The sequence below is a fragment of the Argiope bruennichi genome, chromosome 11 (genome assembly GCF_947563725.1).
Source record: "Argiope bruennichi chromosome 11, qqArgBrue1.1, whole genome shotgun sequence".
In the NCBI taxonomy this organism is placed as follows: Eukaryota; Metazoa; Arthropoda; class Arachnida; order Araneae; family Araneidae; genus Argiope; species Argiope bruennichi.
The window spans coordinates 84398894-84424465 of NC_079161.1; the positions used below are offsets into that span (position 1 = coordinate 84398894).

The 25572-nt window shown below is 34.7% G+C and overlaps 1 protein-coding gene and 14 non-coding genes across 15 annotated transcripts; 10 read left to right on the plus strand and 5 right to left on the minus strand.

The window, feature by feature from the left end:
- Positions 1-2308: 2308 nt before the first annotated feature.
- Positions 2309-3268, plus strand: LOC129956716 (uncharacterized). Its single transcript, XM_056068651.1, has one exon. It carries the CDS (start codon positions 2309-2311, stop codon positions 3266-3268), a length of 960 nt encoding a protein of 319 aa, XP_055924626.1.
- A 2848-nt stretch (positions 3269-6116) lies between these two features.
- On the minus strand, positions 6117-6223 carry LOC129957924 (U6 spliceosomal RNA). The gene has a single exon (XR_008783024.1). It is a non-coding gene; the product is annotated as a U6 spliceosomal RNA (small nuclear RNA).
- A 570-nt stretch (positions 6224-6793) lies between these two features.
- On the plus strand, positions 6794-6955 carry LOC129957753 (U1 spliceosomal RNA). The gene has a single exon (XR_008782859.1). It is a non-coding gene; the product is annotated as a U1 spliceosomal RNA (small nuclear RNA).
- A 1962-nt stretch (positions 6956-8917) lies between these two features.
- Positions 8918-9079, plus strand: LOC129957711 (U1 spliceosomal RNA). The gene has a single exon (XR_008782818.1). It is a non-coding gene; the product is annotated as a U1 spliceosomal RNA (small nuclear RNA).
- A 1215-nt stretch (positions 9080-10294) lies between these two features.
- LOC129957925 (U6 spliceosomal RNA) lies at positions 10295-10401 on the minus strand. Its single transcript, XR_008783025.1, has one exon. It is a non-coding gene; the product is annotated as a U6 spliceosomal RNA (small nuclear RNA).
- A 570-nt stretch (positions 10402-10971) lies between these two features.
- On the plus strand, positions 10972-11133 carry LOC129957841 (U1 spliceosomal RNA). Its single transcript, XR_008782943.1, has one exon. It is a non-coding gene; the product is annotated as a U1 spliceosomal RNA (small nuclear RNA).
- Positions 11134-13095: 1962 nt separating this feature from the next.
- Positions 13096-13257, plus strand: LOC129957712 (U1 spliceosomal RNA). Its single transcript, XR_008782819.1, has one exon. It is a non-coding gene; the product is annotated as a U1 spliceosomal RNA (small nuclear RNA).
- Positions 13258-14470: 1213 nt separating this feature from the next.
- LOC129957966 (U6 spliceosomal RNA) lies at positions 14471-14577 on the minus strand. Its single transcript, XR_008783063.1, has one exon. It is a non-coding gene; the product is annotated as a U6 spliceosomal RNA (small nuclear RNA).
- A 570-nt stretch (positions 14578-15147) lies between these two features.
- On the plus strand, positions 15148-15309 carry LOC129957852 (U1 spliceosomal RNA). The gene has a single exon (XR_008782954.1). It is a non-coding gene; the product is annotated as a U1 spliceosomal RNA (small nuclear RNA).
- A 1962-nt stretch (positions 15310-17271) lies between these two features.
- On the plus strand, positions 17272-17433 carry LOC129957713 (U1 spliceosomal RNA). The gene has a single exon (XR_008782820.1). It is a non-coding gene; the product is annotated as a U1 spliceosomal RNA (small nuclear RNA).
- Positions 17434-18646: 1213 nt separating this feature from the next.
- On the minus strand, positions 18647-18753 carry LOC129957926 (U6 spliceosomal RNA). The gene has a single exon (XR_008783026.1). It is a non-coding gene; the product is annotated as a U6 spliceosomal RNA (small nuclear RNA).
- A 570-nt stretch (positions 18754-19323) lies between these two features.
- LOC129957865 (U1 spliceosomal RNA) lies at positions 19324-19485 on the plus strand. Its single transcript, XR_008782965.1, has one exon. It is a non-coding gene; the product is annotated as a U1 spliceosomal RNA (small nuclear RNA).
- A 1962-nt stretch (positions 19486-21447) lies between these two features.
- On the plus strand, positions 21448-21609 carry LOC129957714 (U1 spliceosomal RNA). Its single transcript, XR_008782821.1, has one exon. It is a non-coding gene; the product is annotated as a U1 spliceosomal RNA (small nuclear RNA).
- Positions 21610-22822: 1213 nt separating this feature from the next.
- Positions 22823-22929, minus strand: LOC129957927 (U6 spliceosomal RNA). The gene has a single exon (XR_008783027.1). It is a non-coding gene; the product is annotated as a U6 spliceosomal RNA (small nuclear RNA).
- Positions 22930-23499: 570 nt separating this feature from the next.
- On the plus strand, positions 23500-23661 carry LOC129957877 (U1 spliceosomal RNA). The gene has a single exon (XR_008782977.1). It is a non-coding gene; the product is annotated as a U1 spliceosomal RNA (small nuclear RNA).
- The last annotated feature ends 1911 nt before the right edge of the window (positions 23662-25572 follow it).

The window sequence follows — 25572 nt, forward strand, 5'->3', positions numbered from 1 at the left end:
GCCGAGAGATCACACCCACTCTCCCTCACCTGCCATGCGACTTTTTCCTCAGTCGACTTTGCCTCATCAAAGTCATGAGGCAAAGTCAATGCCAATTGTTTTTGTCATTGGCATTGACTTTGCCTCATTTCTCCTTCAACCATCGCCAGGACATTTTTTTTCTGATTCGAGATTCGAGCATTCGAGTCTTTCGAGTACTCGACCGTTGAAGTGATAAGACGTGCCTCTCTTGAGCTCCGACTTTGACCGAATACGCTGACCTCTGCCGATCAAACAACGCCAGCCAGGCCCGACTCGTCCTTTTTAGGATTAGTTATGGAAGGGCCAAAGGACATACCGCTACCCCCAGACGCCATGGACTTTGAGAATATTGATCCGAACGCCAAATGTGAAGAATTAAGGAAGTGCAAGGCTGCTATTTCTGCAACGAAGAAGAAAATTCAACAGCTCCACATCCTAATGAATCTCTCCACCGACTGCCCGGAAATAAAGACACTGGCCGTCTTAGACAAGGATCTCCAAGAACACCTTGATGGACTCAACAAAAGGGTGAGTGCACTTGGAACTTGTTTTGTAGTTAATTGTGTGTACCATTCCCCCCCAAACTCGACTAATAAGGACAAAAAACTAACTGATAAGGCTAAAAATAAAAGAACCAGAACCCCAACTGATAATGATAACGCAAAAAATCTTAGTGACAAAATTCCAGGAACTAAATCCCTAAAAATTGATAATGCTAATAACGACGGCTTTAAATTTCCGCCGAAAAGGCATATTGCCAGCATCAAAACGACTACTCAGGATAATGACAATGAGTCAATAGTTAGTGAAAATCTATATCAAAACTTAGAAAATCTTGGAATTGATGAACCTGATGTAGAAATTATCCCTAAACCGCAGAGACCCCCCCCCCCAATTATGCTCAAAAGATCGGACAAATTTCTGGACGACCTCAAATTAATAAACGAAAAATGTCTCCCAATTGAAAGCAAATTAAGCGGACCCTATATAAAACTCTACGTCAATGAAGAGGAAGAACATAGGAAATTAACGAAATTCTTAAAAAATAATAATCTAGACTACTTCGTAATCACCCCAAGAGTAAACCGTCCTATCAAAGTAGTGATTAGGGGCCTACCTAACAATATGCCAACAGAAACTATCAAGGAAGCTCTAGAAACGGACTGTAATTTTAAAATAGAGAAAGTGGCGCAATTAACCAGATTCAGGACCAAAGATCCCCTCCCCCTATTTCAAGTAACTCTCCCCAATATGGAAGTTAACAAACATATATGGAACTTGACATCACTACTCTTCCTTAAAATTAAAGTCGAAAAATTTATCAGAAAAACCGGAACAATCCAGTGTTTCAATTGTAATTACTGGCATCACAGCGCTGCCTCCTGTCATATGAAACCGCGCTGCTTAAAATGTGGCAAAGAACATAATAAGGCCCAGTGCGACTCACCCCCGGAGAAACCTACCTGCATAAATTGTGGCAAGGGTCACTCTGCATCCTACAGAGGCTGCGAAAAATTTCCTAAATCCCCTCGCACTAATATAACAAATAAATACAAAACTGTCAACCACAACTTCACCTACGCAAGCATGATAAATAAGGAACCTTATCAAGTGGAATTACCCCCCCCCCGGAAAAAATGTCAACAGAGGATCTTAAAAATAACGTGCAAGCAGAAGTACACTTCCCTGTGCACAACATAACTGAACTGGAAGGAATTAAATACATCTTAAACGAATTCAGAAGGCTGTTTGGTGGACATGACATCATGAGACTCTGTACGCAACTCCAAAATGCACACAGCGATGTTGACAAGGTGGCTCTATTCTTCAATTCGATGACCGTATTCAACAGCACCCAGACACCCTAATGTATACTGCACCTGGCCTTTCTATCATTTTCTGGAACGCCAATGGGTTGAAAAGCAAAATGTTTGATCTTCGCACCTTCGCTGATGAGAGAAAACCAGACATCATTCTCCTCCAGGAAACCAAGCTGAAAAACGACCACTCGCCATATCTACCTGAGTACTTCTTCTACAGACAGGATGGCCCCCAAAACCCGTTATGCGGCGGAACAGGCATTTTTATCAAATAGAATATCAAACACGAGGAAATATTTATACCTAACCTTAAAAATATCGAAAACACAATAATCAAAATCCAACTTAAAAATAGACCCCCAATAGTCATTGCTTCTATTTACATTCCCTGCAAACCCGACAAAAATTTCACGCTAGGCCTGGAAAAAATTCTGAACCTGAACATTAGTGCTATTCTCTGCGGAGACATGAATGCTCACCACATTAATTGGAACTGCAAATCATCTAATAGTACGGGAAAAGCCCTTGCTGATTTAGCAAACAGTAAAAATCTTGAAATCCTAGCGCCTCAAACCCCAACTAGATTTGGTCCCAACTCTGCCTCAATAATAGATTTAGCAATTACCAAAAATTTCTCCTACAAACACCAAATAACATCCATCCCCGATCTGCCCTCTGACCACAACCCAATAGAACTTAAATATGACTTCAATATCACCCCAATAATCATCAATAGACAAAAAGTCACTACTGACTGGGAGAACTACAAAAAATTCCTAAACACAAATGTAGAACTGAGAATTCCTGATATTCATACCCATAAACAACTCGAAACTGAAATCCAAAAACTAATGTCTGACATTACTGACGCATACAATAACAGTTCAAGGCCCCTAAAGCTCCACGAGCAATTATATCTACCTCCCAGCATCAGGGAACTTAAAAAATTACGGAACCGAGCCAAAAAGATCTGGCAAAATAATAGGGATCCGACCTCTAAAAATATATACAACAGGGCTCAAGAAAAATTTAGAACTGCCATAACCGTATATAATAGCAATATCTATCTAAAACAAAATGAAACTCTAAATGCACAGGACAATTCACTTTGGAGAGAAACGAAGAGGCTTAAACAAAAGCGGTCCCCAATCCCCCAGTTAATTGACCCAATCTCTAAACTTCCCGCACACACTGATATCCAGAAGGCTGAGATAATTGCAGATCATTTTGAAGAACAATTCAAGCCAAACAACCTTCCCAACAAACAAACGGAGAATATGGTTCAAAATACAATAGAAAACTATCTAAAACAGAACCCTAATTACAACTACGATGAAGTCAAACCATCGGAAATTGTTGAATACATCAAGAAAACTAAAATAAACAAAACTCCTGGAATTGATGCTATAACCAACAAAATGATTTAAAAACTCCCAATCAAAATATTAATTAAAATAGCAAATCTAATGAACAAGATTTTCGAACTCAGACACTTCCCTGATTGCTGGAAAATAGCAAGAATTATACCCAAACTCAAACCAGGCAAAGATCCCTCCCTTCCAGTGAGCTATAGACCTATATCCCTTCTCCCTACACTCAGCAAAATCTGTGAAAAATTAATCCTAAATAGATACCTTAATTACAGTAAAAGCACAGGAATCTCAATACCACAACAATTTGGGTTCACAGAAAAATTATCAACAACCCACCAGTTGCTCAGAATGATTGAGTATATTCACGAGGGTAGAAAAAATCAGAAACAAACGGTAGCAGTCTTTTTAGACATAGCCAAAGCCTTTGACAAGGTATGGATCCCTGGACTAATCTACAAACTAATAGCATATAAATTCCCCAGAACAATAGTTGAACTCATTATATCATACCTATCCAATAGATACTTTACAGTCCTAGTCAAACAGCATGACTCCTCCAAAAGACAACTAAAAGCTGGCGTCCCGCAAGGTGGCATTCTCTCCCCAGTAATATTCCTACTCTATTTAAATGATATTCCCCAGCAAAAAAAACATCATGATTAGTCTCTATGCGGATGACACTGCCATTCTATCACAAGGGAGGAAACCAGCTGAAGCAATAGTACCTCTACAGAACTACCTAAATAATCTTGAAAAATGGCTAACGAATTGGAAAATTAAACTAAACATTGAAAAAACCGAAGCAATAATCTTTTTTAAAAGAACACTGAATTGGACTAAAATTAAACTCTATAACAAGGAAATAAACTGGAAGAAGGAAGTGAAATATTTAGGCATCACCCTTGATAGGTACCTAAACTATAGAACCCATATTGAAAAGACTAGGGAAAAATATAATAAAGCCCTAAGAGCACAATATCCACTAATATGTAGAAACTCTGGCCTCACTCTTGACAGTAAACTACTAATATATCTTGCATACCTCAGACCTATCCTAACATATGCATGCCCGGTTTGGGCTGCCACCGCCAAAACAAACCTAAACAAAATCATAATATTGGAAAACAAAACCATCAGAATGATTACTGCAGCCAGATGGTTCCACAGAAATGCAGACATTTCTAATGCAATAAGAATTCCCCCAATCAAAGAATTCATAGTGAAACTTGCAGAAAAATTTTACGGTAACACCTGAAATTGAAAACCTGACCCTACAAGAACTCCCAATCTACAACATAGAGGACGAACAAAATAAGAAAAGGCCCCGTTGCTCTCTTAAAATCCTATAATAAACACCTCTCTCTCCAGTATTCTAGCTACTACTACCTTAGTATGCTCCTTATCTTGCTATTTTTATTTCATTTTATTTATTTACCTTATGTTTTTTTTTTCTTTCCCACACAACAATTACCATATACAAATCCCCCAATAATTAAATAAATGGTGTACACATTAACCTAACAGGATAGTTCCATTTGCGCTAAGTTTTAGTAATACCAGATTTGCAGATGGTGGGGCCTGCGGCCCCATTGAGCTGCAACACCCATACAACAAACCATCGCCAGGAGATGTATACAGCCATGTCCAGTTATTTCAAGTCAGGTCTTCCCTTATTTTGCAATGTTAGAGGTAGCCCATCTCGGGCGGGAACTCCATTAATCGAAGTCATCTAACCAAGGGAATGTATTACGTCAAACTTTATATATCTCATCTATCGCAACAACTCGGTGGATGAGGTGGCATATCTTTTAAACTTTATTTAATACTGAAAGACAAACATTTATGAAATAAAGTTCAGGGAAAAATTACTCAGCGAAATATATTTTGAAAATACATTCCTTCAGTTTTCAGCCTGAATATTTTACTAAAACATTCATCACTATTACATTCTTCATTAACTGAAGATTCAACACATTTCTTATTACATTCATCATAAATATTACGTTTTTAGTATAAACTGTCATGCTGAAAATCTGCTTTAAAATATTATGTAAAGTTTTCTATATTATTAAGTGAAGATAAAATTTTGACAGAAAGTTTCATACTAAATTTCCATAAATTTACGCATGAGGGAATCATTTGCAAATTTTTGATGATAAGTACATTATATAACATTTTTTGACTCCTCCTCCCCATCACATCGTTTATCTGATCCTCATTAGTTTTAGAATAAACGAGAGCTGAGCTAAATTATCATTTTTTGGCCAACCATCATCTTCGTTGATAGATCACAGTTACTTTCATCAGAAGCAAGTAAAATTGCTTTAATTTCTTCTTCAATGTGTCTTCTTCTCAAACGAAATAAGTTGCACGTAGAAATCACACTTTCTAATAAATTAAGAAAAAAATGTAGTAAAAACCTTTAGCTGACTACATAAATAGCTACAACTAATAGCTGACAAAAGATTATTTGGACAATTAACAACAATGTAGCAAATGGATATTATCTAAATATAGCGTATTGCGTGGTACATTATTCAGCGTAAAGTGACTAATTCGCATAATATCTGAAGGAATTTTCATTAAGTATAAAAAAGTAAAGGTAATCTATGACAGCGACCTACTGCTAAATTGCCCCATCAGATCAATTGTTGCTGGTTGGGTAAGTAGAGTAAATATGTCGGAATACGAAATGCATAAGCAAATCAAAGTATTTTTTCTTTAATTTTTATGCATAATATCTTTTAGCTGAAAAATGATGTTATGCAGAATAATTTAAAATGAAATAAATTATAATTGTTCCTCAAGAAAACCTCTTACCGTATGCTTTATTTTTAAAGAGAAGCAAACAAGGCTATAACGACCCGGAATATGCGATCTAAAACCAAGTAATAAAAAATAAAAAAATGTGGAACGCTTCACGATTTTGCGTGTCATCCTTGCGCAGGGGCCATGCTAATCTTCTCTGTATCGTTCCAATTTTAGTATATGTACTGCCGAAGCGAGTACGTTGCACTTTAAGTGTCACGTCGTATATATAGTACGTCAGAACCTGTTTATTTTTCTAGTGGTGTTGTAATTGCTTCTAAAATGTACGTTACATTGTCGCCTGTGGAAGTTTCGATTCAGCATTATTCTTCGAACAACTCAATACACAATAGTAGCTACAATCCAACTGAATGACAATTCTGGAATGCGATCAATGAAATTCAGGTTGACGATACATATAATAAGAATGGATGACATTGGAACAACCATTAGATGTAGCTACTTACGGATATGAACATTCGATTTGCAGCGCCATCTACATATCGTTGTTGATGGTGTAATATGATATTTTATGATTCTTTTTCCCCTCTTTTTTTATTTAGCTGGGTAAAAATGTTTAGGATAAAATTGTGTCCCTAGTTATAGAATGCAAATATAACTACTTTAAAAATATAAAGAAAATTAAAATGTATGGATTTCTAGAAATATTCAAGAATATTTCGACGGAATACATTAGATTGTAATGAGAGGTATTACCACTTTTGTAAATGAAAAATAATGTATATGAACTTTCTGAAAAGTTGGCCAGTCATATTTACCTGGTGCTGGGGATGCCTTGATCAACAAGGAGGTTCCCCCGAGCAGAGACCCTCCATAGCACTTCGGTGGGTTGACGTTCGCCACATCCGCAAATCGCGGTTGCTTGGGGTGCACAATTTTTGGTAGCTGGGACTGCGTTCGCGCTGTCCCTGTCTTAAGTAAAGGAAAGAATTCACTTAGAAAATTGTTACCACGGAGGTGTCCGTTCAGAACCGTAGCCCTTGTGGAAGAATATTCATTTCTTTCGCATCATAACGAGAAATCATTTTCTGTGGAAATTGCTGCTGTTACTCGCATATTAATATGCATCTCTGTCCATATGGATGAACGCATGTACATATCTCTATTCATTCGTAGGAGATACCTAAACCTAATTCAGGAATGCATGCATAGCGGGTACAATTGCATATGAAATTATGGACATCCCTAAATAAAGGGGGGCAACTGCCGTTTCATTTTTGCGCTTAATTGTACACTTCGAATAACGAAATTTCATTAAATAAAGTGGACAATTTAATGAATATTCTGTGCAAATTCATCATGAAAAAGTTTGTCTTTAAATTAAATTTTTATAGACTCTCAAAATATAAAAGTGTCAATCAGTAAAATGCTTTTCTTACATGCACACACAAAATTTCTCGCTGCCATCTACAAAATTTACGTAGATATCAAAATTAGTGATTTTGTTATAGGATAACATTTCTCTTTATTAAGTGTTCCTTCGACTTGCATGTAGCATTCGAAATATTTCAGTTTTAAATATGTTCACAATTTCTTTTTCTTTTTTCCCTTGAATGCTCTTTTATATTTTAAGAATTTTTCTCACTTTTGGAACGACATGTTATAATTGTTCGAGTTTGTTTTAGAAGTAATTGCTGCAAAGATATTTTAAATATTGTTTTGTGTTAAATGAAACTGATTTTCTGCTGTTGCATCTGGCAACGAGGATTTTGTGGTTATTAAAAATAGAACGAGTGAGATCGTCTCTCTCACTTGGAACTGACGTAGTCTCTGTTTTGATTTTAGTCTTTAAAAACACTTTCAGTCGTTGGTCAGATTGTCCTAAAATAAGAAATGTTTATTTTATGTAGTATCGGTCGTTTACAATTTGCACTTTAAAACGTAGTCATAAACCGATAAGCGTAATGATCTCGGCCTCTAGGGGGGATAAAATGTGAGAATTCTTCCTTTAAAGTAAAATATCCCGTCGGAGTTGGAAAAAAAAAAAAAATCCCATGTTCCTAAAAGATTCGCAATTGCTAAAAACTTTGCTTCGACTCGGGGTGGGGGTGGAAAAGTCAATTTAATTCACCTTTCCCTATGCCACTAAACCAAGATATAAAAATTTGACACTATTTCTGCGAACATGGCATTTTTAAAATATGTTGTTATGAAAATGATTTCGAAACCTGCTTGTTTCTGAAATGCTCGATAGTAAAAACGTAGTGCAGGCGTTCAATAATGTAAACAATTAAGATAGGTAATGCACCATTATTACTATTCCGCTGTTTTTTCTTATATGTTTAAATGAAATTTCGTCCTTCTATTACAAATAGATCCTTTTGGATATGGAATTGAAGTAGCAGTGATAACAGCTCCATCTTATGATTTAAGAAGTAATAATCCTTAATGAATTATTAATCTAGCAGCTTCGACTAAAATCCTCTTTTTTCATTTCAGTAACGGCATTTTCCACTAGGATAAAAAGCAGGGTTAATTGAAATTCTCTCTGTTACAATTTCTAAATTATTTGCTTTTCCCACTTCACTCATCGTCAATTCCTGTAAGACGCAGATTCCACTGAGACTTAACAATGGCGGCGCTTGAGTCGACATGACTTCACATTCTCTTATTCAGCTCCAAATACCATATTATTAGTATTGTTTTGCAGAGAGAGAAACGAATATCATCTCTCTGATTTTTACCGATTTTATAATTCGATTGCTGTGTTTAAATTGTACAGAAGATATTTTACTGTGGATACGATCGCTCATTAACTGGGTACAATTTGTAGTGGAAATTTTCAACCAACAACATTTATTTATTCGCGGCTATTTTTACCACTATAATTAGAGACATTATGTTTTTATAAATTTTCATGGAACAAAGCGCCGCATACTTACTTGGCGTCGGAGATGCCCTGATCAAGGAGGGGGCTCTCCCGGTTGGAGGCCGTCCATTGCACTTCGGTCGGCTGACAATTGCCACTTCCGCAAAGTGTGGTTGGTTGGGGCGCATAATTTTTGGTAGTCGGGACTGCGTTCGCGCTGCTCCCGGTTCTTATAAAGAAAGATAATTCGCTCGTTACAATATTTCAATTCTGCAACAGTTGAGGTTGTCATTTGGCATTCATTTAAAACAATTTATCCGAGTCCTCCTAATCCATAAAATATATTTTTATTTTCATAAAGATAAATAACATTATTCGTTTCCTCTTCAGTTGAATTAGATTAAAAGTGAGCAAATGATGAAAATCCAGTTGATAGCCGATAACAAATAATCGGATCAAATTCTATAAACGATATCATTAGACATGGAAGAGTTAAGAATTTGTTTCGTCGAAGTTTCCAGGTAGGGCATTTCTAATCATGGAGATAGCGCAACAAAATATGATTACTTCGCAAGGATTTCGAGAACAAAGGAAGTAAAATTTTAGAATCTTCATTCTGCCTCAAACGAAATAAATTTCACGTAGAAATCACACTTTCTAATAAATTAAGAAAAGAAAAAAAATGTAGTAAAAACCTTTAGCTGACTACATAAATAGCTACAACTAATAGCTGACAAAAAGATTATTTGGACAATTAACCACAATGTAGCAAATGGATATTTTCTAAATATAGCGTAATGCGTGGTACATTTGATGAAAATATATTCAGCGTTAAGTGACTAATTCGCATAATATCTGAAGGAATTTTCATTAAGTATAAAAAAGTAAAGGTAATCTATGATAGCGACCTACTGCTAAATTATTTAAAAGAAATGTAATATGTACATTTGTTCTTTTCATAAATGATCGGACTCTCTTTATGAAAAATGCATCGCTATAATATTATTTCCATGTCGCCCCTTGTGTACATTATAATGAACGTTACAAATTTTCCTGTAGAATCAGCTGGTCTTGAAAGGTGTCGATTTTGTTGATTAAATATATATATATATATATATATATATATATGCATGCAAAATTTTAAGCAGTCATACTGTAATAAACCCTAGAATTGCCCCATCAGATCAATTGTTGCTGGTTGGGTAAGTAGAGTAAATATGTCGGAATACGAAATGCATAAGCAAATCAAAGTATTTTTTCTTTAATTTTTATGCATAATATCTTTTAGCTGAAAAATGATGTTATGCAGAATAATTTAAAATGAAATAAATTATAATTGTTCCTTAAGAAAACCTCTTACCGTATGCTTTATTTTTAAAGAGAAGCAAACAAGGCTATAACGACCCGGAATATGCGATCTAAAACCAAGTAATAAAAAATAAAAAAATGTGGAACGCTTCACGATTTTGCGTGTCATCCTTGCGCAGGGGCCATGCTAATCTTCTCTGTATCGTTCCAATTTTAGTATATGTACTGCCGAAGCGAGTACGTTGCACTTTAAGTGTCACGTCGTATATATAGTACGTCAGAACCTGTTTATTTTTCTAGTGGTGTTGTAATTGCTTCTAAAATGTACGTTACATTGTCGCCTGTGGAAGTTTCGATTCAGCATTATTCTTCGAACAACTCAATACACAATAGTAGCTACAATCCAACTGAATGACAATTCTGGAATGCGATCAATGAAATTCAGGTTGACGATACATATAATAAGAATGGATGACATTGGAACAACCATTAGATGTAGCTACTTACGGATATGAACATTCGATTTGCAGCGCCATCTACATATCGTTGTTGATGGTGTAATATGATATTTTATGATTCTTTTTCCCCTCTTTTTTTATTTAGCTGGGTAAAAATGTTTAGGATAAAATTGTGTCCCTAGTTATAGAATGCAAATATAACTACTTTAAAAATATAAAGAAAATTAAAATGTATGGATTTCTAGAAATATTCAAGAATATTTCGACGGAATACATTAGATTGTAATGAGAGGTATTACCACTTTTGTAAATGAAAAATAATGTATATGAACTTTCTGAAAAGTTGGCCAGTCATACTTACCTGGCACTGGGGATGCCTTGATCAACAAGGAGGCTCCCCCGAGCAGAGACCCTCCATTGCACTTCGGTGGGTTGACGTTCGCCACATCCGCAAATCGCGGTTGCTTGGGGTGCACAATTTTTGGTAGCTGGGACTGCGTTCGCGCTGTCCCTGTCTTAAGTAAAGGAAAGAATTCACTTAGAAAATTGTTACCACGGAGGTGTCCGTTCAGAACCGTAGCCCTTGTGGAAGAATATTCATTTCTTTCGCATCATAACGAGAAATCATTTTCTGTGGAAATTGCTGCTGTTACTCGCATATTAATATGCATCTCTGTCCATATGGATGAACGCATGTACATATCTCTATTCATTCGTAGGAGATACCTAAACCTAATTCAGGAATGCATGCATAGCGGGTACAATTGCATATGAAATTATGGACATCCCTAAATAAAGGGGGGCAACTGCCGTTTCATTTTTGCGCTTAATTGTACACTTCGAATAACGAAATTTCATTAAATAAAGTGGACAATTTAATGAATATTCTGTGCAAATTCATCATGAAAAAGTTTGTCTTTAAATTAAATTTTTATAGACTCTCAAAATATAAAAGTGTCAATCAGTAAAATGCTTTTCTTACATGCACACACAAAATTTCTCGCTGCCATCTACAAAATTTACGTAGATATCAAAATTAGTGATTTTGTTATAGGATAACATTTCTCTTTATTAAGTGTTCCTTCGACTTGCATGTAGCATTCGAAATATTTCAGTTTTAAATATGTTCACAATTTCTTTTTCTTTTTTCCCTTGAATGCTCTTTTATATTTTAAGAATTTTTCTCACTTTTGGAACGACATGTTATAATTGTTCGAGTTTGTTTTAGAAGTAATTGCTGCAAAGATATTTTAAATATTGTTTTGTGTTAAATGAAACTGATTTTCTGCTGTTGCATCTGGCAACGAGGATTTTGTGGTTATTAAAAATAGAACGAGTGAGATCGTCTCTCTCACTTGGAACTGACGTAGTCTCTGTTTTGATTTTAGTCTTTAAAAACACTTTCAGTCGTTGGTCAGATTGTCCTAAAATAAGAAATGTTTATTTTATGTAGTATCGGTCGTTTACAATTTGCACTTTAAAACGTAGTCATAAACCGATAAGCGTAATGATCTCGGCCTCTAGGGGGGATAAAATGTGAGAATTCTTCCTTTAAAGTAAAATATCCCGTCGGAGTTGGAAAAAAAAAAAAAATCCCATGTTCCTAAAAGATTCGCAATTGCTAAAAACTTTGCTTCGACTCGGGGTGGGGGTGGAAAAGTCAATTTAATTCACCTTTCCCTATGCCACTAAACCAAGATATAAAAATTTGACACTATTTCTGCGAACATGGCATTTTTAAAATATGTTGTTATGAAAATGATTTCGAAACCTGCTTGTTTCTGAAATGCTCGATAGTAAAAACGTAGTGCAGGCGTTCAATAATGTAAACAATTAAGATAGGTAATGCACCATTATTACTATTCCGCTGTTTTTTCTTATATGTTTAAATGAAATTTCGTCCTTCTATTACAAATAGATCCTTTTGGATATGGAATTGAAGTAGCAGTGATAACAGCTCCATCTTATGATTTAAGAAGTAATAATCCTTAATGAATTATTAATCTAGCAGCTTCGACTAAAATCCTCTTTTTTCATTTCAGTAACGGCATTTTCCACTAGGATAAAAAGCAGGGTTAATTGAAATTCTCTCTGTTACAATTTCTAAATTATTTGCTTTTCCCACTTCACTCATCGTCAATTCCTGTAAGACGCAGATTCCACTGAGACTTAACAATGGCGGCGCTTGAGTCGACATGACTTCACATTCTCTTATTCAGCTCCAAATACCATATTATTAGTATTGTTTTGCAGAGAGAGAAACGAATATCATCTCTCTGATTTTTACCGATTTTATAATTCGATTGCTGTGTTTAAATTGTACAGAAGATATTTTACTGTGGATACGATCGCTCATTAACTGGGTACAATTTGTAGTGGAAATTTTCAACCAACAACATTTATTTATTCGCGGCTATTTTTACCACTATAATTAGAGACATTATGTTTTTATAAATTTTCATGGAACAAAGCGCCGCATACTTACTTGGCGTCGGAGATGCCCTGATCAAGGAGGGGGCTCTCCCGGTTGGAGGCCGTCCATTGCACTTCGGTCGGCTGACAATTGCCACTTCCGCAAAGTGTGGTTGGTTGGGGCGCATAATTTTTGGTAGTCGGGACTGCGTTCGCGCTGCTCCCGGTTCTTATAAAGAAAGATAATTCGCTCGTTACAATATTTCAATTCTGCAACAGTTGAGGTTGTCATTTGGCATTCATTTAAAACAATTTATCCGAGTCCTCCTAATCCATAAAATATATTTTTATTTTCATAAAGATAAATAACATTATTCGTTTCCTCTTCAGTTGAATTAGATTAAAAGTGAGCAAATGATGAAAATCCAGTTGATAGCCGATAACAAATAATCGGATCAAATTCTATAAACGATATCATTAGACATGGAAGAGTTAAGAATTTGTTTCGTCGAAGTTTCCAGGTAGGGCATTTCTAATCATGGAGATAGCGCAACAAAATATGATTACTTCGCAAGGATTTCGAGAACAAAGGAAGTAAAATTTTAGAATCTTCATTCTGCCTCAAACGAAATAAATTTCACGTAGAAATCACACTTTCTAATAAATTAAGAAAAGAAAAAAAATGTAGTAAAAACCTTTAGCTGACTACATAAATAGCTACAACTAATAGCTGACAAAAAGATTATTTGGACAATTAACCACAATGTAGCAAATGGATATTTTCTAAATATAGCGTAATGCGTGGTACATTTGATGAAAATATATTCAGCGTTAAGTGACTAATTCGCATAATATCTGAAGGAATTTTCATTAAGTATAAAAAAGTAAAGGTAATCTATGATAGCGACCTACTGCTAAATTATTTAAAAGAAATGTAATATGTACATTTGTTCTTTTCATAAATGATCGGACTCTCTTTATGAAAAATGCATCGCTATAATATTATTTCCATGTCGCCCCTTGTGTACATTATAATGAACGTTACAAATTTTCCTGTAGAATCAGCTGGTCTTGAAAGGTGTCGATTTTGTTGATTAAATATATATATATATATATATATATATATGCATGCAAAATTTTAAGCAGTCATACTGTAATAAACCCTAGAATTGCCCCATCAGATCAATTGTTGCTGGTTGGGTAAGTAGAGTAAATATGTCGGAATACGAAATGCATAAGCAAATCAAAGTATTTTTTCTTTAATTTTTATGCATAATATCTTTTAGCTGAAAAATGATGTTATGCAGAATAATTTAAAATGAAATAAATTATAATTGTTCCTTAAGAAAACCTCTTACCGTATGCTTTATTTTTAAAGAGAAGCAAACAAGGCTATAACGACCCGGAATATGCGATCTAAAACCAAGTAATAAAAAATAAAAAAATGTGGAACCCTTCACGATTTTGCGTGTCATCCTTGCGCAGGGGCCATGCTAATCTTCTCTGTATCGTTCCAATTTTAGTATATGTACTGCCGAAGCGAGTACGTTGCACTTTAAGTGTCACGTCGTATATATAGTACGTCAGAACCTGTTTATTTTTCTAGTGGTGTTGTAATTGCTTCTAAAATGTACGTTACATTGTCGCCTGTGGAAGTTTCGATTCAGCATTATTCTTCGAACAACTCAATACACAATAGTAGCTACAATCCAACTGAATGACAATTCTGGAATGCGATCAATGAAATTCAGGTTGACGATACATATAATAAGAATGGATGACATTGGAACAACCATTAGATGTAGCTACTTACGGATATGAACATTCGATTTGCAGCGCCATCTACATATCGTTGTTGATGGTGTAATATGATATTTTATGATTCTTTTTCCCCTCTTTTTTTATTTAGCTGGGTAAAAATGTTTAGGATAAAATTGTGTCCCTAGTTATAGAATGCAAATATAACTACTTTAAAAATATAAAGAAAATTAAAATGTATGGATTTCTAGAAATATTCAAGAATATTTCGACGGAATACATTAGATTGTAATGAGAGGTATTACCACTTTTGTAAATGAAAAATAATGTATATGAACTTTCTGAAAAGTTGGCCAGTCATACTTACCTGGCACTGGGGATGCCTTGATCAACAAGGAGGCTCCCCCGAGCAGAGACCCTCCATTGCACTTCGGTGGGTTGACGTTCGCCACATCCGCAAATCGCGGTTGCTTGGGGTGCACAATTTTTGGTAGCTGGGACTGCGTTCGCGCTGTCCCTGTCTTAAGTAAAGGAAAGAATTCACTTAGAAAATTGTTACCACGGAGGTGTCCGTTCAGAACCGTAGCCCTTGTGGAAGAATATTCATTTCTTTCGCATCATAACGAGAAATCATTTTCTGTGGAAATTGCTGCTGTTACTCGCATATTAATATGCATCTCTGTCCATATGGATGAACGCATGTACATATCTCTATTCATTCGTAGGAGATACCTAAACCTAATTCAGGAATGCATGCATAGCGGGTACAATTGCATATGAAATTATGGACATCCCTAAATAAAGGGGGGCAACTGCCGTTTCATTTTTGCGCTTAATTGTACACTTCGAATAACGAAATTTCATTAAATAAAGTGGACAATTTAATGAATATTCTGTGCAAATTCATCATGAAAAAGTTTGTCTTTAAATTAAATTTTTATAGACTCTCAAAATATAAAAGTGTCAATCAGTAAAATGCTTTTCTTACATGCACACACAAAATTTCTCGCTGCCATCTACAAAATTTACGTAGATATCAAAATTAGTGATTTTGTTATAGGATAACATTTCTCTTTATTAAGTGTTCCTTCGACTTGCATGTAGCATTCGAAATATTTCAGTTTTAAATATGTTCACAATTTCTTTTTCTTTTTTCCCTTGAATGCTCTTTTATATTTTAAGAATTTTTCTCACTTTTGGAACGACATGTTATAATTGTTCGAGTTTGTTTTAGAAGTAATTGCTGCAAAGATATTTTAAATATTGTTTTGTGTTAAATGAAACTGATTTTCTGCTGTTGCATCTGGCAACGAGGATTTTGTGGTTATTAAAAATAGAACGAGTGAGATCGTCTCTCTCACTTGGAACTGACGTAGTCTCTGTTTTGATTTTAGTCTTTAAAAACACTTTCAGTCGTTGGTCAGATTGTCCTAAAATAAGAAATGTTTATTTTATGTAGTATCGGTCGTTTACAATTTGCACTTTAAAACGTAGTCATAAACCGATAAGCGTAATGATCTCGGCCTCTAGGGGGGATAAAATGTGAGAATTCTTCCTTTAAAGTAAAATATCCCGTCGGAGTTGGAAAAAAAAAAAAAATCCCATGTTCCTAAAAGATTCGCAATTGCTAAAAACTTTGCTTCGACTCGGGGTGGGGGTGGAAAAGTCAATTTAATTCACCTTTCCCTATGCCACTAAACCAAGATATAAAAATTTGACACTATTTCTGCGAACATGGCATTTTTAAAATATGTTGTTATGAAAATGATTTCGAAACCTGCTTGTTTCTGAAATGCTCGATAGTAAAAACGTAGTGCAGGCGTTCAATAATGTAAACAATTAAGATAGGTAATGCACCATTATTACTATTCCGCTGTTTTTTCTTATATGTTTAAATGAAATTTCGTCCTTCTATTACAAATAGATCCTTTTGGATATGGAATTGAAGTAGCAGTGATAACAGCTCCATCTTATGATTTAAGAAGTAATAATCCTTAATGAATTATTAATCTAGCAGCTTCGACTAAAATCCTCTTTTTTCATTTCAGTAACGGCATTTTCCACTAGGATAAAAAGCAGGGTTAATTGAAATTCTCTCTGTTACAATTTCTAAATTATTTGCTTTTCCCACTTCACTCATCGTCAATTCCTGTAAGACGCAGATTCCACTGAGACTTAACAATGGCGGCGCTTGAGTCGACATGACTTCACATTCTCTTATTCAGCTCCAAATACCATATTATTAGTATTGTTTTGCAGAGAGAGAAACGAATATCATCTCTCTGATTTTTACCGATTTTATAATTCGATTGCTGTGTTTAAATTGTACAGAAGATATTTTACTGTGGATACGATCGCTCATTAACTGGGTACAATTTGTAGTGGAAATTTTCAACCAACAACATTTATTTATTCGCGGCTATTTTTACCACTATAATTAGAGACATTATGTTTTTATAAATTTTCATGGAACAAAGCGCCGCATACTTACTTGGCGTCGGAGATGCCCTGATCAAGGAGGGGGCTCTCCCGGTTGGAGGCCGTCCATTGCACTTCGGTCGGCTGACAATTGCCACTTCCGCAAAGTGTGGTTGGTTGGGGCGCATAATTTTTGGTAGTCGGGACTGCGTTCGCGCTGCTCCCGGTTCTTATAAAGAAAGATAATTCGCTCGTTACAATATTTCAATTCTGCAACAGTTGAGGTTGTCATTTGGCATTCATTTAAAACAATTTATCCGAGTCCTCCTAATCCATAAAATATATTTTTATTTTCATAAAGATAAATAACATTATTCGTTTCCTCTTCAGTTGAATTAGATTAAAAGTGAGCAAATGATGAAAATCCAGTTGATAGCCGATAACAAATAATCGGATCAAATTCTATAAACGATATCATTAGACATGGAAGAGTTAAGAATTTGTTTCGTCGAAGTTTCCAGGTAGGGCATTTCTAATCATGGAGATAGCGCAACAAAATATGATTACTTCGCAAGGATTTCGAGAACAAAGGAAGTAAAATTTTAGAATCTTCATTCTGCCTCAAACGAAATAAATTTCACGTAGAAATCACACTTTCTAATAAATTAAGAAAAGAAAAAAAATGTAGTAAAAACCTTTAGCTGACTACATAAATAGCTACAACTAATAGCTGACAAAAAGATTATTTGGACAATTAACCACAATGTAGCAAATGGATATTTTCTAAATATAGCGTAATGCGTGGTACATTTGATGAAAATATATTCAGCGTTAAGTGACTAATTCGCATAATATCTGAAGGAATTTTCATTAAGTATAAAAAAGTAAAGGTAATCTATGATAGCGACCTACTGCTAAATTATTTAAAAGAAATGTAATATGTACATTTGTTCTTTTCATAAATGATCGGACTCTCTTTATGAAAAATGCATCGCTATAATATTATTTCCATGTCGCCCCTTGTGTACATTATAATGAACGTTACAAATTTTCCTGTAGAATCAGCTGGTCTTGAAAGGTGTCGATTTTGTTGATTAAATATATATATATATATATATATATATATGCATGCAAAATTTTAAGCAGTCATACTGTAATAAACCCTAGAATTGCCCCATCAGATCAATTGTTGCTGGTTGGGTAAGTAGAGTAAATATGTCGGAATACGAAATGCATAAGCAAATCAAAGTATTTTTTCTTTAATTTTTATGCATAATATCTTTTAGCTGAAAAATGATGTTATGCAGAATAATTTAAAATGAAATAAATTATAATTGTTCCTTAAGAAAACCTCTTACCGTATGCTTTATTTTTAAAGAGAAGCAAACAAGGCTATAACGACCCGGAATATGCGATCTAAAACCAAGTAATAAAAAATAAAAAAATGTGGAACGCTTCACGATTTTGCGTGTCATCCTTGCGCAGGGGCCATGCTAATCTTCTCTGTATCGTTCCAATTTTAGTATATGTACTGCCGAAGCGAGTACGTTGCACTTTAAGTGTCACGTCGTATATATAGTACGTCAGAACCTGTTTATTTTTCTAGTGGTGTTGTAATTGCTTCTAAAATGTACGTTACATTGTCGCCTGTGGAAGTTTCGATTCAGCATTATTCTTCGAACAACTCAATACACAATAGTAGCTACAATCCAACTGAATGACAATTCTGGAATGCGATCAATGAAATTCAGGTTGACGATACATATAATAAGAATGGATGACATTGGAACAACCATTAGATGTAGCTACTTACGGATATGAACATTCGATTTGCAGCGCCATCTACATATCGTTGTTGATGGTGTAATATGATATTTTATGATTCTTTTTCCCCTCTTTTTTTATTTAGCTGGGTAAAAATGTTTAGGATAAAATTGTGTCCCTAGTTATAGAATGCAAATATAACTACTTTAAAAATATAAAGAAAATTAAAATGTATGGATTTCTAGAAATATTCAAGAATATTTCGACGGAATACATTAGATTGTAATGAGAGGTATTACCACTTTTGTAAATGAAAAATAATGTATATGAACTTTCTGAAAAGTTGGCCAGTCATACTTACCTGGCACTGGGGATGCCTTGATCAACAAGGAGGCTCCCCCGAGCAGAGACCCTCCATTGCACTTCGGTGGGTTGACGTTCGCCACATCCGCAAATCGCGGTTGCTTGGGGTGCACAATTTTTGGTAGCTGGGACTGCGTTCGCGCTGTCCCTGTCTTAAGTAAAGGAAAGAATTCACTTAGAAAATTGTTACCACGGAGGTGTCCGTTCAGAACCGTAGCCCTTGTGGAAGAATATTCATTTCTTTCGCATCATAACGAGAAATCATTTTCTGTGGAAATTGCTGCTGTTACTCGCATATTAATATGCATCTCTGTCCATATGGATGAACGCATGTACATATCTCTATTCATTCGTAGGAGATACCTAAACCTAATTCAGGAATGCATGCATAGCGGGTACAATTGCATATGAAATTATGGACATCCCTAAATAAAGGGGGGCAACTGCCGTTTCATTTTTGCGCTTAATTGTACACTTCGAATAACGAAATTTCATTAAATAAAGTGGACAATTTAATGAATATTCTGTGCAAATTCATCATGAAAAAGTTTGTCTTTAAATTAAATTTTTATAGACTCTCAAAATATAAAAGTGTCAATCAGTAAAATGCTTTTCTTACATGCACACACAAAATTTCTCGCTGCCATCTACAAAATTTACGTAGATATCAAAATTAGTGATTTTGTTATAGGATAACATTTCTCTTTATTAAGTGTTCCTTCGACTTGCATGTAGCATTCGAAATATTTCAGTTTTAAATATGTTCACAATTTCTTTTTCTTTTTTCCCTTGAATGCTCTTTTATATTTTAAGAATTTTTCTCACTTTTGGAACGACATGTTATAATTGTTCGAGTTTGTTTTAGAAGTAATTGCTGCAAAGATATTTTAAATATTGTTTTGTGTTAAATGAAACTGATTTTCTGCTGTTGCATCTGGCAACGAGGATTTTGTGGTTATTAAAAATAGAACGAGTGAGATCGTCTCTCTCACTTGGAACTGACGTAGTCTCTGTTTTGATTTTAGTCTTTAAAAACACTTTCAGTCGTTGGTCAGATTGTCCTAAAATAAGAAATGTTTATTTTATGTAGTATCGGTCGTTTACAATTTGCACTTTAAAACGTAGTCATAAACCGATAAGCGTAATGATCTCGGCCTCTAGGGGGGATAAAATGTGAGAATTCTTCCTTTAAAGTAAAATATCCCGTCGGAGTTGGAAAAAAAAAAAAAATCCCATGTTCCTAAAAGATTCGCAATTGCTAAAAACTTTGCTTCGACTCGGGGTGGGGGTGGAAAAGTCAATTTAATTCACCTTTCCCTATGCCACTAAACCAAGATATAAAAATTTGACACTATTTCTGCGAACATGGCATTTTTAAAATATGTTGTTATGAAAATGATTTCGAAACCTGCTTGTTTCTGAAATGCTCGATAGTAAAAACGTAGTGCAGGCGTTCAATAATGTAAACAATTAAGATAGGTAATGCACCATTATTACTATTCCGCTGTTTTTTCTTATATGTTTAAATGAAATTTCGTCCTTCTATTACAAATAGATCCTTTTGGATATGGAATTGAAGTAGCAGTGATAACAGCTCCATCTTATGATTTAAGAAGTAATAATCCTTAATGAATTATTAATCTAGCAGCTTCGACTAAAATCCTCTTTTTTCATTTCAGTAACGGCATTTTCCACTAGGATAAAAAGCAGGGTTAATTGAAATTCTCTCTGTTACAATTTCTAAATTATTTGCTTTTCCCACTTCACTCATCGTCAATTCCTGTAAGACGCAGATTCCACTGAGACTTAACAATGGCGGCGCTTGAGTCGACATGACTTCACATTCTCTTATTCAGCTCCAAATACCATATTATTAGTATTGTTTTGCAGAGAGAGAAACGAATATCATCTCTCTGATTTTTACCGATTTTATAATTCGATTGCTGTGTTTAAATTGTACAGAAGATATTTTACTGTGGATACGATCGCTCATTAACTGGGTACAATTTGTAGTGGAAATTTTCAACCAACAACATTTATTTATTCGCGGCTATTTTTACCACTATAATTAGAGACATTATGTTTTTATAAATTTTCATGGAACAAAGCGCCGCATACTTACTTGGCGTCGGAGATGCCCTGATCAAGGAGGGGGCTCTCCCGGTTGGAGGCCGTCCATTGCACTTCGGTCGGCTGACAATTGCCACTTCCGCAAAGTGTGGTTGGTTGGGGCGCATAATTTTTGGTAGTCGGGACTGCGTTCGCGCTGCTCCCGGTTCTTATAAAGAAAGATAATTCGCTCGTTACAATATTTCAATTCTGCAACAGTTGAGGTTGTCATTTGGCATTCATTTAAAACAATTTATCCGAGTCCTCCTAATCCATAAAATATATTTTTATTTTCATAAAGATAAATAACATTATTCGTTTCCTCTTCAGTTGAATTAGATTAAAAGTGAGCAAATGATGAAAATCCAGTTGATAGCCGATAACAAATAATCGGATCAAATTCTATAAACGATATCATTAGACATGGAAGAGTTAAGAATTTGTTTCGTCGAAGTTTCCAGGTAGGGCATTTCTAATCATGGAGATAGCGCAACAAAATATGATTACTTCGCAAGGATTTCGAGAACAAAGGAAGTAAAATTTTAGAATCTTCATTCTGCCTCAAACGAAATAAATTTCACGTAGAAATCACACTTTCTAATAAATTAAGAAAAGAAAAAAAATGTAGTAAAAACCTTTAGCTGACTACATAAATAGCTACAACTAATAGCTGACAAAAAGATTATTTGGACAATTAACCACAATGTAGCAAATGGATATTTTCTAAATATAGCGTAATGCGTGGTACATTTGATGAAAATATATTCAGCGTTAAGTGACTAATTCGCATAATATCTGAAGGAATTTTCATTAAGTATAAAAAAGTAAAGGTAATCTATGATAGCGACCTACTGCTAAATTATTTAAAAGAAATGTAATATGTACATTTGTTCTTTTCATAAATGATCGGACTCTCTTTATGAAAAATGCATCGCTATAATATTATTTCCATGTCGCCCCTTGTGTACATTATAATGAACGTTACAAATTTTCCTGTAGAATCAGCTGGTCTTGAAAGGTGTCGATTTTGTTGATTAAATATATATATATATATATATATATATATGCATGCAAAATTTTAAGCAGTCATACTGTAATAAACCCTAGAATTGCCCCATCAGATCAATTGTTGCTGGTTGGGTAAGTAGAGTAAATATGTCGGAATACGAAATGCATAAGCAAATCAAAGTATTTTTTCTTTAATTTTTATGCATAATATCTTTTAGCTGAAAAATGATGTTATGCAGAATAATTTAAAATGAAATAAATTATAATTGTTCCTTAAGAAAACCTCTTACCGTATGCTTTATTTTTAAAGAGAAGCAAACAAGGCTATAACGACCCGGAATATGCGATCTAAAACCAAGTAATAAAAAATAAAAAAATGTGGAACGCTTCACGATTTTGCGTGTCATCCTTGCGCAGGGGCCATGCTAATCTTCTCTGTATCGTTCCAATTTTAGTATATGTACTGCCGAAGCGAGTACGTTGCACTTTAAGTGTCACGTCGTATATATAGTACGTCAGAACCTGTTTATTTTTCTAGTGGTGTTGTAATTGCTTCTAAAATGTACGTTACATTGTCGCCTGTGGAAGTTTCGATTCAGCATTATTCTTCGAACAACTCAATACACAATAGTAGCTACAATCCAACTGAATGACAATTCTGGAATGCGATCAATGAAATTCAGGTTGACGATACATATAATAAGAATGGATGACATTGGAACAACCATTAGATGTAGCTACTTACGGATATGAACATTCGATTTGCAGCGCCATCTACATATCGTTGTTGATGGTGTAATATGATATTTTATGATTCTTTTTCCCCTCTTTTTTTATTTAGCTGGGTAAAAATGTTTAGGATAAAATTGTGTCCCTAGTTATAGAATGCAAATATAACTACTTTAAAAATATAAAGAAAATTAAAATGTATGGATTTCTAGAAATATTCAAGAATATTTCGACGGAATACATTAGATTGTAATGAGAGGTATTACCACTTTTGTAAATGAAAAATAATGTATATGAACTTTCTGAAAAGTTGGCCAGTCATACTTACCTGGCACTGGGGATGCCTTGATCAACAAGGAGGCTCCCCCGAGCAGAGACCCTCCATTGCACTTCGGTGGGTTGACGTTCGCCACATCCGCAAATCGCGGTTGCTTGGGGTGCACAATTTTTGGTAGCTGGGACTGCGTTCGCGCTGTCCCTGTCTTAAGTAAAGGAAAGAATTCACTTAGAAAATTGTTACCACGGAGGTGTCCGTTCAGAACCGTAGCCCTTGTGGAAGAATATTCATTTCTTTCGCATCATAACGAGAAATCATTTTCTGTGGAAATTGCTGCTGTTACTCGCATATTAATATGCATCTCTGTCCATATGGATGAACGCATGTACATATCTCTATTCATTCGTAGGAGATACCTAAACCTAATTCAGGAATGCATGCATAGCGGGTACAATTGCATATGAAATTATGGACATCCCTAAATAAAGGGGGGCAACTGCCGTTTCATTTTTGCGCTTAATTGTACACTTCGAATAACGAAATTTCATTAAATAAAGTGGACAATTTAATGAATATTCTGTGCAAATTCATCATGAAAAAGTTTGTCTTTAAATTAAATTTTTATAGACTCTCAAAATATAAAAGTGTCAATCAGTAAAATGCTTTTCTTACATGCACACACAAAATTTCTCGCTGCCATCTACAAAATTTACGTAGATATCAAAATTAGTGATTTTGTTATAGGATAACATTTCTCTTTATTAAGTGTTCCTTCGACTTGCATGTAGCATTCGAAATATTTCAGTTTTAAATATGTTCACAATTTCTTTTTCTTTTTTCCCTTGAATGCTCTTTTATATTTTAAGAATTTTTCTCACTTTTGGAACGACATGTTATAATTGTTCGAGTTTGTTTTAGAAGTAATTGCTGCAAAGATATTTTAAATATTGTTTTGTGTTAAATGAAACTGATTTTCTGCTGTTGCATCTGGCAACGAGGATTTTGTGGTTATTAAAAATAGAACGAGTGAGATCGTCTCTCTCACTTGGAACTGACGTAGTCTCTGTTTTGATTTTAGTCTTTAAAAACACTTTCAGTCGTTGGTCAGATTGTCCTAAAATAAGAAATGTTTATTTTATGTAGTATCGGTCGTTTACAATTTGCACTTTAAAACGTAGTCATAAACCGATAAGCGTAATGATCTCGGCCTCTAGGGGGGATAAAATGTGAGAATTCTTCCTTTAAAGTAAAATATCCCGTCGGAGTTGGAAAAAAAAAAAAAATCCCATGTTCCTAAAAGATTCGCAATTGCTAAAAACTTTGCTTCGACTCGGGGTGGGGGTGGAAAAGTCAATTTAATTCACCTTTCCCTATGCCACTAAACCAAGATATAAAAATTTGACACTATTTCTGCGAACATGGCATTTTTAAAATATGTTGTTATGAAAATGATTTCGAAACCTGCTTGTTTCTGAAATGCTCGATAGTAAAAACGTAGTGCAGGCGTTCAATAATGTAAACAATTAAGATAGGTAATGCACCATTATTACTATTCCGCTGTTTTTTCTTATATGTTTAAATGAAATTTCGTCCTTCTATTACAAATAGATCCTTTTGGATATGGAATTGAAGTAGCAGTGATAACAGCTCCATCTTATGATTTAAGAAGTAATAATCCTTAATGAATTATTAATCTAGCAGCTTCGACTAAAATCCTCTTTTTTCATTTCAGTAACGGCATTTTCCACTAGGATAAAAAGCAGGGTTAATTGAAATTCTCTCTGTTACAATTTCTAAATTATTTGCTTTTCCCACTTCACTCATCGTCAATTCCTGTAAGACGCAGATTCCACTGAGACTTAACAATGGCGGCGCTTGAGTCGACATGACTTCACATTCTCTTATTCAGCTCCAAATACCATATTATTAGTATTGTTTTGCAGAGAGAGAAACGAATATCATCTCTCTGATTTTTACCGATTTTATAATTCGATTGCTGTGTTTAAATTGTACAGAAGATATTTTACTGTGGATACGATCGCTCATTAACTGGGTACAATTTGTAGTGGAAATTTTCAACCAACAACATTTATTTATTCGCGGCTATTTTTACCAC